This window comes from Tiliqua scincoides, chromosome 1 (assembly GCF_035046505.1).
Source record: "Tiliqua scincoides isolate rTilSci1 chromosome 1, rTilSci1.hap2, whole genome shotgun sequence".
Classification (NCBI taxonomy): domain Eukaryota; kingdom Metazoa; phylum Chordata; class Lepidosauria; order Squamata; family Scincidae; genus Tiliqua; species Tiliqua scincoides.
In genome coordinates this window covers 280,683,195-280,697,332 of record NC_089821.1, presented here as the reverse complement: position 1 = coordinate 280,697,332, position 14,138 = coordinate 280,683,195, and the positions used below count along the sequence as shown (strand labels likewise).

Below are 14,138 nucleotides of genomic sequence, written 5' to 3'. Positions count from 1 at the left end.
GCAGTACAAGTCACAGCAGTATTTCAGAGGCACAGGACAATATCTACTCAGCAACCAAATGCCTGGCAAAACAGGTATGTTTTGAGCCCTGGACAAAAAGCCACAGGGGAGGGAGTGGTTCTCAATTCCCCTGGAAGGAAATTCCATAGTTGTGGTGCCACTACAGAGAAGGTTTGCCCCCGAGCTGCCACCCCTCTCACTTGGATCACAAGCGGTACCTGTAGAAGAGCCCCTCTATGACCCAAGAGGGCAGGTTGGAATGTATGGAAGGAGGTGATCTTTCAGATAGCCTGAACCCAAATCATGGCAGGCCTTAAAGATTAGAATTAGCACCTTGAATTGGGACTGGAAGTGAATGGGCAGCCAGTGCGTAGCTTCTGAAGCAATGGCCCAGCAGAGTCGTATCGTCTAGCCCTCCTAACCACCCAAGCTGCCACATTCTGCACTAATTGCAGTTTCCGAACTGTCATTCCGAGGGTAGACCCATGTAGAGCATGCTACAATCCTGAAGTTACTAAAGCATGGGTTGATGTGGCCAGGTCCAAATGGCTCAGGTATGGTCTCAGTTGGAGCACCAGCTGAAGTTGGGTGTACCCTCTTGGGAATTGTCTTGAATACCACCATGTGGTAGAGAGATGGCATAAAACTATTTTTAAATAAATCACCATCATGATCCATGGTGATGCTGTTGGAAGTCAGTCCATGCTCACTCTTGAATGTTACAAATGACTCCTGACCAGTGGCGTAGCTAATGATCATGTAGCCCAGTGCCAAGTTCAAAATGTTACCACAGAAGTGATGTCACAACTGGAAGTGACATCATACCCAGGCTTTTTAAAAAGTGAAAATTGGGAGGAACCCACCTCCTCCCTCCAGCAGCTCACCACCCACTTACTCTCTTGCCTCCCCCCAGTCAGTGGCATAGCTAAGGCATCTATCTGCTACCCAGGGTCAAAGAAGATTTTGCCCCCCCCACATGATAAAATCAAATTTAATTTAGTAAATAAATAAAAAGTGATTGGTTCCATGCTGTATCATAATAACATCTCATTGGCACTCAGAACAATCAGTCTTATACGTCAGTTTGGAGTTAAGCAAATCCACTTTTTGTTCCACAGCAGTTGTGTTTTCATTTTCTGGTTAATTAGCCATAACTTTTGATAGAATACAGATATTCCAGTGCAGTTTGTTTCATTGCATTCTGCATTAAATTACCTTTCCAATGATATATAACGTGATGGTATTATTCATATATACCAAGATTTTCACAATTTTGGTCACTAGTGTCAAGCTCAGCTTGTTGCCCCCCTAAAGCTTGATGCCCAGACTGCTACCCCCTGCACCCGCTTAGCTATGCCACTGCTTCTGACAGCACAAAGAAAACAGAGAAAAGGTGCCAAACCTTGGGCAGTGCATCCTCACTTGCTCTGGAATAGGGAGGCCATTAAGCCTGCCCCATATCCAGGGTGAGTTTCGGGCTACAAGCAGCTCAGCCTGGGGCAAGGGGAAAATGCTTCCCCTTACTCCGGGGAGAACCACAGCAGCACTCAAGAGGTGCTGCAGATCCAAGCAACCTGGGGATGCGCCGTGCTGCCTGGGAATGGGGTCAGAATTTGAGACAAGTGCTGGGTCCTGGCCCCACTCTCTGCTCTCTGGCTGCCCGCCCGGTGCCTGCCCTCCCACTGCCCCAAAATGCCTCCTTCCCATTTCCCCCCTGCTCTCCCCACACCCCTGCGCTGACTGAGCTTGGCTAGTGTGAACTTACCCTCTGTTGTCACAGTGCAGACTGGATGCAGACTGTGTGGGCTGGTGCGCATCCTTGTGCCGGCCCAGCTGACTCAGGAGTAGGTGCAAACATGCTTTATAGCATGTCTGCAACCCTCCCAGGCTGGTGAAAGGGACTTACACCAGCCAAGTGCCCTGTTGCTCTCACTAAAATTTCCAGTCCATGCTGAAGAGACATTCCACTCTTGGGTTTAAATATTCAGACTCTTAAACTGAAAAGTGTCTTGCTTTTTTAGCACTTAAACGAGGGCAGTGGCAGCTTGGCCTCCTTGCTGTGTGCATCATTCTACTTTGTACATGCAAATAGTTTTATGGGACTGTGGCTAGAGAGGGGACCAGTGTGGCCCAGCTTTTAATCTGGAACTTGTCCTATAAGGCAAGAAAAAAGGCCCGGACACAATGCAGCAAAGTTTAAGACCTTTGTTAGGATTATGCCTTTACTCAGGCATTTCTTTACTCAGGATTTACTCAGGACACAGGGCCACTGTGAGTTACAGGAAGCTGGACTAGATGGGCCTATGGCCTGATCCAGTGCGGCTGTTCTTACGTTCTTATGCCCTGCAATAATCAGTGTTCCTTTCACGGTGACTTCCCTGCTTATATTGGAGATTTAAGTTTGAGGAAAGAGTATTAATGAGAGCAAAGGATTGTCTGGGGACTGTCTCTGTCTGCTGCAGAGGAGCAAGCTTCTGTCGGGAGTAGCCCTACTGAGCTCTCTTGAGCTTCACAACTGCAGTGGCCTGTGCCAAATGTAAACCGAGGTAGCTGTACGAGAGTATTAAAATGAGAAAACAAATATAATTCTTTTCTGGAAGGGTACTCGTTTAATAACCGCCAAAGCCTACTGGCTTAGGAAGAAGGTTAATTTGGATTGGGAGGTATAAATTTTAGCATTTTAATAATGTTCTCTCCTCCGGTCATGCTATGGAATTAGAGATCAAAGTCTTTGTGATGTAGAAAAAAAAAATCTGGGTTCTTTTAAATATGTACAATCACACACAAATGCTCCGTTTTCCTGGATGAACAGTTTCTCTTAAAACCGACAATTCTTAATCTGTCATCCGGCCGTGTTAATGCTTTGCCGTCTTGTATGGTCCCATTTCCATTCACTGCCTCCCAAAGTTTGCTGAGCTTCTGGACACCAAAGAGGGCTAATAAAATTGCCCAGAGAGCAAAGGATCCCATGGGGCTCTTTCTTTAATCCTTATTCCTTCCTGAGCTGGGAGGCCCACTCTCTTTTCAAAGCCGGGGGGGGGGGGTACATACAGTGAGTTTAAGTCCTGTCTAGCAGGAAATCACAGGAAGGTTGTATGTGGAATCTTTGGGGGGCGTGTCCCCAAAAGGCCCCCTCATGCAAGAGGCCTTCTCAACTCTGCATGGAGATGCTGCCAGGTATGAATCTGGGGTGCCTTTCCTGCAATCAGGTTCTCTGCGATGGGTGATGGTCCACCTCCATGACAGACTTGCCCTGTCATAGAGCTGTCCAAGTGTGAGTCAGACCATGTCTTTCTTGTCTACCTGCCTCAGTCGCTGTCATTCTCTCCCAACTTCAGTTTCCCAGTAACAAGATGGAGGTAATAATGCTGGCCTACTTTACAGTGTGGTTGTATGTTACTGGCTAATGTCCACAACATGCTTTGAACACTCCAAAGCATTAGACAAAGGCTGTTTTCTTTATTTGGTTATTTACTTGCATTGGAAGTGGTTAGAAGTGTTTCTGCAAGTAACCCAGTCAACACACTTTCTCCTTAGCTTAGTCTTTCCATTCTGCCTGAGGAAGACTCCTGTGTGGCTCAGGAGCCTGCATATTCTTCCATCAAAGACCATTGACCCAATAAAAGTTTTACCCAGCTTTGCAGGGTTAACCCTACCTTATTCACATCCTCCACAAACTGTGGTGTTGGAAGCCAGCCCCATTTCCTCTCAGCTGCCTACTTGCCCTGCAAATGTGGCCTCTTGAGTTCTGTGGTGTTCAGCAAACGTTCAGTGGATCTTCTCTCTCTCTTCTCTACAGGCCTCTCCTTTTACACCCGAGTACTTGAGAACTGTGAGGATGAAGCCCTGTTTGATGAGGTAAGGCTTCCTCCTCTAGCATGGAGGAAAGAGTGGGTGGGTGTATTCTTATGCTAATACAGACCTTCTCAACACACAATTTCCATGCTCTGCTATATTAGCCATATACTCTGTTTTGCCAGGTGCTTGGTAAGTCCTTGGGGTTGTGTGGATTTTTCCCATTTCACTCTTGTTGCACAAGAACACTCAGCTCTGTGTCCCCTTTAATTTAATTTTTAGTTAATTGGGAAAATTTCAAAACTTACCATAATTTCAGCCCTTCTGTTTATTTTTATTTCTCCCCTCCCCACACTCTACATTAATGATGTGTCTGTGTGTCTGGATGACCAAACAGCAATCAAGATTTGATTGCATCAAGATTCTCTTTGCATGTTTTACAATTTGCACACGTGCGCCTATGTTTGACAACCACCTCCTCAAATTTGTCTCCAATGTTCATACAATCGCATCCAGATTGGATTTTTTTTTCCCTTTGTCAACAGAGATATGCTAGGGGTTCTTGGGACGGGGAATTCATCAGCAACTTCCAGCTGTGACAAACTGCACACAAGCATAATGCTTTCGGCAACATTTGGAAATAAAAGAACAGTGGAACTTTCATAATGTGTCAGTTTCTCTTTGAGAACAGGACCTGTTATTTTGGAGATTTCAAATTCAGGAAGTCCTTTGGATGGGAAAGGTCCTGACTTTGGGCTGCTGTGGATGGTATGCTCAGCTGTGGGGGATGAGGGAAGTGCCTGACTTTCTGAACCAATTGCTATTTTATAATTCTGTGTTCTTATTGGATATTTTATGACAGTGGCGGATTTCTCCGTCCCTGCGCCTGGGCAATGGTCCGCAATACTGCCCCCCTGTGAGATGCTCCAACTCTAGCGCAGAATCCACCCACACACACACACTCACCTGGAGTGAAATGGAGCTTCAGGTGGCTCCAGGATGAATTAGGGACGCCATCTGAGGCTTCTCCGCACTCTTTGTACTTCTGACAAACTGGAAGCATAGCTTCTGACCACTTTGGGAGCCTCAATGAGGCTTCTGCGCGGTCCTCAAGGTGCGCCAGGCTCTGCACCTGGGGCATTTACCCCTTTCAATGCTTGGCAGGTCTGCTAGTGTTTTACGATGTGCTTCTTTGTGATTTTTAGTTGTTTTTCTTGTTTAGAATTGATTTTGTTGCAGTGCCTAGTAGAAAGGAAGAGCATAAAATCCATCAATAGAAGTTGCACCAGTTGCATCATTTCCCTTGGCACTAATTCACCAATGCCTAAACTGTTTGCCATGAAAATGTCAGCCACTAGATTGGACACATCACGTACCCTGTGGCCATTGCAGGGAATTTGTGCAGAGCATCCATTTCCACCTTGTTCTCTTTGCCAGGCATCAGGACAGTGATGCCACCTTGAGAATGGGAACAAGGATTTGCCAGGATACCCTGACACATGTGTGGCAGCTGATGGGTGCAGGGGATTACTTTTCCCCAAAAGTGCAATCCCTGATTATGTGGGCACAGGAGATGGAGGACTCCTTTCTGACGCTGTATATATATATATTTTGGGACGTAAATGTGATGAATTTTCATCCTGTGAAAGAAAAAACTGCCTGAGTAATGAAAGTTTGAAAAAAAACCTGCCTTAGATACTGTACCTGAGTGCCTTTCTAGTGCCTGTTTGGAGATTGTTCTCTTGAACCTGCAAGCCCTGTACTTGCATACCTGTTGGGCACGGGCTCTTATCTGTGAGGAGTCAAACACTCTGCGCATGCTCTGTGTTCCTTTTACAGTATTTTCATTATTAATCCTTCACCTACTCTAGGTGTGAGACCTGGCATTCAAAATTGATTTCTCGACTGACATTAATCCCTGCTCACTGTGACAGTGGTGAAGTTGTAGTGAATCTCTCTCTCTCTCTCTCTCTCTGTCTCTCTTTCTCTGTCTCTCTCTCTCTAACCCTGCATCTGCAAAGCTCCCTCTTTCTCTATTGTTATATAAAGCCCTAGTGCTGCAAACCTTACATAACGGTCTCTTTTGCTTCGCCACTTCGAGCCGTTAAAACCTGCTCAGGTTGCAGGAGCCGAAGGAACCCTCTTCTCCTTCTCCTCACTCTTTGCAGCAGGTTTCTCTCTATTTCTGCAAATAACTTTGCTGCCCTGCACCCTTTGGAACCAGCCTGCATTGCTTAGAAGAGGGGTAATATGGCTCCTTGTCTCAGTGTAACCAGCCTGATGAGGTCTCTACTTGCTGCTGATGCAACTGGACACTTAGAAAAGTGCAGAATGCTCCCTAACCTGGAGTCATCCCCCTATGCAGGCTGTGGGGTCTATCCAGCCCCAGATGAATGTCTCTTCACCTCCACCAGAATGTCTTCTTCACATGACCTGGGAGGCCACTGACCCAGGCTGGTTCTTTGGCTCTGCATGTCTTGTGCAGGGCATCCTTGGGGGTCCTAGTCAAGCTCTCTCATCATTATCTTGACTGCTCAGGAGTTCTGTGTTTGTGTGGAACCCCCAACCACCTCTGTGCTGTTTACTTAGGGCCCAATCCTAAACTGGGCCAGGGTCAACGCTGAGTCCTAGCACCGGTGCTGAGTGCTGTAAATAGGCTGTAAAGTGTGTTTATGGCACCCAGTGAACCACTCAGGCCAGGCCCAGCACTGGCAGGAAGAGGACACCCCACTGCCAGGGTAAGTGCAACAGCAAGGTGGTGGTACAGCCTCTGGGGGTGAAGATGGGGTGTGGGAGGAACCAGGGTGGGAGGGGAATGGGATTGGCAGAGCTCTGCTCTGTTGTCACAGCTCCTATGGCTTGACACAGAATCTCTCAAGTCTGTGACAGTGAAATAGCCGGCACAGGCTTGGGAAGCCAAATTGCAGGGCTTGGGGCTTTCCCCGGGGGAAGAGGAGGAGGAGGAGGAGGAGGAGGAGGATGATGATGATGATGATGATGATTATGATTATGATTATGATTATTATTATTATTATTAACAGTATTTATATACCGCTTTTCAACTAAAAGTTCACAAAGCGGTTTACAGAGAAAAATCAAATAACTAAAGGATGAAAGTCCTTTTCCCTGAGGAGATCTCCGGCTGCTTCCGGGTGCCCGCTGGATACAGCAATAGCTGCATTGACACCTCTGCTCCAGTAGACACTGGGAATCTCAGAATTGGGCTGCCCAAAACCAGCACAGAATAGGGAACTGGGAGGTTGTTCAATCCAACCAAGTCTCCTGGTGGGTAAACAATATATAAAAGAGTCAATCAAATGATTTAATGTTGCTTCCCTGTCTGTCCAGGGCTCCATAGAGAAATAGGGAAATGTAGGCTGGGGACTTCTTCAGTTCCCTCATTGACAAACCCACCATGAAGAGTTTCCTTGCCCCCATTTATTTTAGAGAGCTTATCTGTAAGAAGTTCCTAATGGGCCGGTCCTCATTTCAACAGTCCAGATGAAAGCAGAATGTAATAACCAATTACTTTATCATGTTTTAGAACAAAGCATAGCTCTGCACCCTTCTTGGTTTGAAACTCTAATCTTATTAGACTTTTGTAATGCTCTCTTTGATCATTTTCATGTTCTGTTTTTTTATCTTGTCCACTCATTATAATTGGCAGTGCCACCCTAAGGGGTCCTTCTTATATTTTCCCAGATACTCTATAGAAGCCTGATGTTTTCAACCTGATCTAAAGGCGTGTTGACCTGAAAGGATGTCCTGCCACTTATAAATGACTGATGGTGCATTCTGGCCTTGCTGTGTGCCACCAAAGGAGCTAAACATGCCTAGGGAAGCCTCCCTGTTGGACACTTTCACAGCTCTAAGCCCAGCAGACCTGGGTGACCCCGTGCAACATTGTTCCCCTCCTCTCTGTCAGTAAGTGGGCAGTAATCTCATCTGGAGGCAGGGGTGCACTGAGATTCCCTGATCAGGTTTGTTCTATAGCTGACGTGTGGGGGCATCCCAGAAACTCATCATATCCCACAAAACAGGTCTTGACCCTGAGCCCTGACCAGCTGGCCAAAGGGTGTGTGTGTGTGTGTGTGTGTGTGTGTGTGTGTGTGTGTGACTGAGCACTGGGAGGAAGGAATGTCTTTAACTGGACCGTCTCATGGTTGCCAAGAGGATACCTGCCAGTTCTGGGAGCTGTTTACAGCTAAGCATCATTCTGAGTGGGAGTGCAAAGCCTACCTGCTGTTGTAATCTGCACAGTGCCTGTGCCCCAAGAATTGAAAATTTGGAACTTTTCTAGCTAACTACTCTTAAGTTTACATCTGGATTACAAATACAGGAAATGTCAAAAACAGTGGGGAAAAATAACAACTTCACAGTTGATCAAGGAAATGTAGTATGTTTATAATGCAGTTTTGCTAAAGAAATGCCATGATTGGGTCAAAAAGGAAGAACATGTGTTTGGTGCCACATCGTTCAATAAAGACTTATGTGGCTGTGATCATTATCAAGTAACTGAGTATAGTAGGGGTGTGGAAGGATGCCGAGGGCCTTAACTTGCAGGACTGAGCGTTCTTTACAATAAAACACCCTCTGTGAAGTGTTGCAAGTGCCGTATTGAGAGCAGAGCAGTGCAGTCACAAACTGCAGAGGGAAAAGCCATTACCTCTCTTATCCTTCCATAAATCTCCCCTTAGATGCTTCAGGTTTTAAAGCGTTTTCCTGTACACAACTATGCTTTTGCACAAACTGTAGCAAATGAATTTTGAAATGCGGGAAAAGACTTTTTGGGGAACAAAAACCCCACACTCAGAAGACTCTGTCCTTGGCTTTTCACAGGTTTCAACATGAATTGTATGTTCTGCTGCATTCTTATTAGGCTACAAGCCCTGGTCAGGCTTCACATTCACAGGGGAGAGAAAATGCATGAGGGCTCAGTGAGATCGTGTGCGCTTTCTGTGCTTCCCCCTCCCTGCAACTAAGATGGTGTCAATCATTGGGAGAAACCCTCTCTTCTGGACATAGAGTGTGAGGGTGAGTGGGTACCTGGTACATTGGCAGATGAGGTTAATGCACCAGACCCCAGGGAGCCCCTCATATGTTATGCTCTCCATGGGAAGCATAATGCCTGACTAGGCTAGAATAACCCAGCTAATGCAACAAATCTATTGATGATGGGGGTTGTTGGAAGCTTAGTCATTAGGTGCCTACATGGAGCCTCCATCTTCAGAGACAGACTGCCTCTGAGTATTCTGAGCTGTTCAGATGATGAGGCAGCTGCCTCAGGTGGTGGTTTGCAGAGGTGTAGTGACTGAGATAGCATTGGCTGACCAGCCTGCCCCCCCCCAACCTGGCAGTATGTCAGGCTCCCTGTCTTTTTCAAAGGTAGATGGTGTGGAGCAGAGTGGGAGGAAGTGCGCAGGTGCAGAGTGCTGGCCACAGTAATGTGCACTGGTGGTGGGGGGGCTTGCCATGCTGCCTTGGGCATTGGGTGGGGGAGCAATTTAGGCTGGGCTTTGCTATTGCCTTCTTGCCTTGCTTGTTGGCTTTGCAGAGATGCCTGGCTGGCTAACGTGGGAAGCAGGATGTAGGACAGGCTAGCCCGATCCAGCAGGGCTCTTCTTACTCCTAAGGGCAGCCTCCATGTTCAAAGGTGGCCTCCCTCCCTTGAAAGACCTCATGCTGGGGCCTCTGCACTTTCTGGGAGTGCTCGTGATGGAGGCCCTGCCCTCCTAGTTGCTGACTTGTTCATTTAGAACTTAGATCAGCATCATAAATGGCTCTGAGGCAGCTGGTCCCCTTCATCTGCTCACCCTTCTGGGCTTTGGCGTTCTGCTGGTTGCCAGGCAACCCAGAAGTTTCTTTGCAAGTCTCGTTTTGGTATTTGAGTAAGCCCAGCAGTCTGCAAAAGTTTTCTGGTGCCAAGGGCTGCACCCATCTGTGAAGAACCTCCAGTTTGCCTTATTTTAGAAGGAAGTCACTTCATTGTACTTGGCAAGAAGTGCTCCTTACCCCACACGTACTACCACCCACACGTGTGAGCCTTGAGCCACAGAGTTCCCACCTGCCTGCCTCCCTCCTATGTTGAGTATTAAAGGCAGGAAGTAAATCATACAAATAAATACATAAAGTGACATGTGTGAAAATGACATTGCCATACAGAGGACCGGCTCCTGTCAAACGTAATCTTTTCCAACACCTTCTCATGTTCCCTCCAACAGCCCTATTTGAATAGCAGGCAGCCAAATCCTAACTCCCTACGCAGCGATGCAGCGGCACCAGCTTGATAGCTGGTGCAAATCTGTGTTGATGCCAGAAAGAAGATTGGGTCCAGTAAAGGGGTTAGGATGTAATGGGCGCTGCTGCCTCCAAAACCACTCCCTTCCTGGGCCCAATCTGCCCCTTTTGCCCACCCTGCCCCATTCAACCCCCTCCCCGCCTCCCTCCCATCCCCTAGCTGGCCTTACCTGCAGCGGTGGGCATCCAGCGTCTGTCTTTGCTTACAACTTGCAGCGGTGGCGAGACTGCACACACTGGTGCCATCGCATTTGAGAACAGCCATAAAGTTGTTTACGCCAACGGAATGCATATTCTGACAGCATTAAGTGGCCCTTAGGATTGGGTCAGAGTATAATTGTGCGGCAGGGGTCAAGGTCATGCACACTGGCCCACACTTGAGCTCCTTTCGCATACACATTGGTTCCGTCTACATCTTCCGCGGAGTGCACGAAGCTCAGGGCTAAGGCCAGTGGACACAATCCTATCCCCTTCCTTGCCTGTGTCATGAATATGTCACGTAACAGGGCTCTGCTTTTCTGCAGGCGGCGTAAGCTGTGGGTCTCCAACACTGCATCCAGTCATTAAAAACTGCCTTACAATTTGACAGTGAAATGTGAGCAACAGAAAGGTCACTTTGTTAAGCAATACCAATGGAAAATGTCTACCCTGAAAAACAGGCTCCTAATGAATGTTTTTAATGCCAGTGGTGTACTTATGGTATTGGGCATGTGAGCTGAGCTGTGGTGAAACCATGGGTAGGCTTGCCATCTGCTCGAGATCCCCTGGTGGAAGCCAGGTCTACCCTTGGTTCAAGTGGCCAGTACACCTGGCCTCCACCAGGATAACTCGAGGCTTCATGTTGTTGTTGGCATCCTTCAGTCTCAGAAGACTATGGTGTTACGCTCTGAATGGTGGTTCTGGAACAGAGTGTCCTCTCCAGTGCGCGAAGCCTGGGTAAAGTAGGTATGGAGGATAGGCTGTTACCCATGCAGCAAATCCCCCCTCTCCATGTCGCTGGAATGGTCCAATGGAAAGGCAGAGGCCAATACGGTTGGTTCCAGCGGTGTCGCAGGAGTTGCCAGAACGTGACTGTGTTCAGCCATGAACTGCCTCAGGGACTCCGGCTCCAGATTTTGCCTCGAGGTTGACTCCTGAAGCCTTTTCCATAACTGAATGTAGCCACAAGGCAGTGGAGGTTTGGGATCAGAGTTTTCCTTCTCTCAGATGAGCTGCCTTCCCAGGCTGACGAGCCCCGTCTACCCGGTGGCTGTTTAGTCGCCTCTTACGACAAGTACAGCCAAACTGAGGGCCTATTCTTATCCCCAGCCCCCAGGGGACTATAGCGTCATTCGAGGCGTCATATAGCTATTCAAAGTGATGGGTAGACCTGGCATTCACTTCAAGACCCCCAGGAGAGGCCAGGTCTACTGGTCACTCAGTGGCATGTTCGATACTCTGGGTGTACTTGACACCTGGGGTGGACCATATCCCCTCCCTTAGTATGCCACTAAGGTGTAATGGGGTGGGGAAGGACGTTGATGGGGCAGGTTGGGTGGATCAGGCCCGGAAGGGGGTGGAATTGATGGCAGTGGTCTATGCTGAGTCTTAGCTCCTTCCTGAACCTGATCCATCGACATGGGGGAATGTGGACTTGTGCCAGTGTTTCGGCAGGCACAGCTCCTAGTTGTCCGTTGAGGTGACTGGGACTTTCTCCCAAGCAAAAGAAAAATGTATCCTGACCTCAGGGAGACCTTCAGCCTGCAAAATTCCCCTGCAGGATGCAGCAAAGGTGGTGCCAGTGCTGCTGCATCAAAGCAGGGGACTTTGGTTAGGTTTGGGCTATAATCATCAAACTGTAAAACATCATGAGTACACACTCAAGTACTGTCTTTGGATACTCGGGGAATGTCCTTGCATATACCTGTATGTGGCTTTCTTTCTTTCTCACTCTCACGTGTTTTCAAACTGCCCACTCTGTTCCAAGCTTCAGATTTTCCTGGCTAGATCTGTGTTGAGCTGCGTGGCTGACTGATTGCAGAGTCCCTGTCAGCGCTGCAATCGATGAAGGTCTCAGCCTACAATGTAGTTACTTCTTGTATCGTAATCAATGAGTTGTGCACAAAAAGGAAGCTCCCATGTTGTGTCGTGGTAATAATTCATGAGCAACTTGTAAATGGCTTTGAAGAGCTGTAATTGCTTTTGAAAGCTGCCGGGTCCCTCGGGGTCAGAAGTTGCGTTTTTCCTGAAGTCTGTTCCTCCTCCTGTGATTTATTACATTCATTTTATTTATAAAAGATTTATATCTTGCCCTTTCTGCTCCACCCAGCAAAAGCACAAAGCTGCTTTCCCTACCAAAATAAGGGTACAACATTTAAAAAAAATGTACAATGAAGTTGTCCGTAATAAGGAAAGGACAGCTGGCTGTACCTCTTCTATCCATCGAACCCCTTCAGTTACCATGTTTGTTTTCCTGTTCTCTCTCTCTCTCTCTCTCTCTCTCTCTCTCTCTCTCTCTCAGTGTGAGAGAATTGACCCTTTGTTGACTGTAACATTTTTATAGTAATATACCAGAATGAAAATATCCATCCTATAATCAACTGGAGCCTTTAATTCTCATCTTTGCTTTAAAATGGTCTCCAAGGAAGATATTTTTCCATCTATTTATTGAAACATTTCGGTGACTATACAGAAAGCCGTAGGTGAGCATGGCCTTCTTCAGGACCCACTGGCGGAGATAAATTAGGGCACAATCCTGAGTTCCCTGTGGGCCAGCACAAGTCCCTTGTGCTGGCCCAGGAGGGTCGCCAGCTCGTGGAGGCTGATGTAGAAACTGAGCCTTGCATCGGCCAAGTTCGGCCAATGCAAGATGCTGGGGTGGGTGGGGAGGAGGTGGGAGGGAGGCATTCCTGGCTGTGGGGAGGGTGGGTGGTGGGTGGCCCCAGGCGTGGGCAGGTGGGAAGTGGGAGGCAGGACTGGAACCCGGCAGTTATGCTGGATTCCCTGAGCAGCACTGAATTCAGAGGCTGGATTCAGTCTCTGCGCTGATGAAGGAACTGAGCCCTGCATTGGCCAAGCTTGGCTGATGCAAGATTCTGGGATGGGTGGGAAGGAGGAGGGAGGGAGGCGTTCCTGAGTGGGTGGTGGGCGGCCCCTCAGGAGGTGGCACAAGTCCGAGGAGACCCATAGGGGCTGCAGTGGTTTACCTGGGGGTAAGGGGAAGAGTTTCCTCTTACCTTTGGCTGAGCCACTGTTGTGCCCTATGTCACACTGGATACAGCGCAAGCCTCCTGCCTTGCCTGTTGTAGTGCAAGATAGGATTGTGCCCTTAGTGTGTTGTGACATGTTGAGTGGGAAGGAGTGGCTAAAGGCAGGTCTGTCCATGTTCTGCAACTCTGTGGAAATTCTTCAGGACATAAGTGCAATATGGATGGACATCTAATTCAGCTTCCTGATCACCTCCACTGGCATTTAGAAGGGGAAAAACAAAGTTTCTAGCCTTTTGGCCACAACACTATCCTTGAAAGTGCATTGATGATACCTGATGACATCTCAAAAGTGAGGGTAGTTGTGGGGGATGATTCATACTTTTTGCAGAGGTGGTGGTGATAGAACTTCCTTCCCAAGCAGAATGAACTATGCAAAATGAAAAAAAAATCTTATCTTCTTAAAGTGCATAATTGATATAAATTAATTTTTTTCTCTGCCCAGAATGTGGATTGCCCAGCATTTTCGCTTTGGGATTTTACTCCTGCAGATACTACTTTGTTCTGAGAATGCTTGCTTGTGAGGATTTGTCAGCCAGCAAATGCCTCTGGTATTTGCAAGCATTTGTCCTCCTTGTTCTGCTCTGTTCCCAAGCTGTTCATTTTGGTGTCTCTAGAAGAACAGCATTCACACTCCCCAGCCATGCTTGTTTGTGTGTGAGAGCCAATGTAAGCTGCAAAAGAGAGCTGAAGAGAAATATCTGCAACAGGCTTGATTTGTGTTCAGAATGCTTTTAAAAAAGGGGGGGGGGGCTGATTTCTTTTCAGTGCTCTATTGATTATCCTTATTTTTTAAATAAA

At 47.6% G+C, this 14,138-nt stretch overlaps 1 protein-coding gene across 4 annotated transcripts in view; it reads left to right on the top strand.

Annotated features, from left to right (window-relative positions):
• Nucleotides 1-14,138, top strand: part of OTOF (otoferlin) — a 139,717-nt gene that overhangs the window by 9,183 nt on the left and 116,396 nt on the right. For all 4 annotated transcript variants that reach the window (XM_066611991.1, XM_066611992.1, XM_066611993.1 and 1 more), the window contains exon 2: nt 3,800-3,858. In XM_066611991.1, the coding sequence (XP_066468088.1) occupies nt 3,800-3,858 (59 nt within the window). The remainder of the gene's footprint in view (nt 1-3,799; nt 3,859-14,138) is intronic.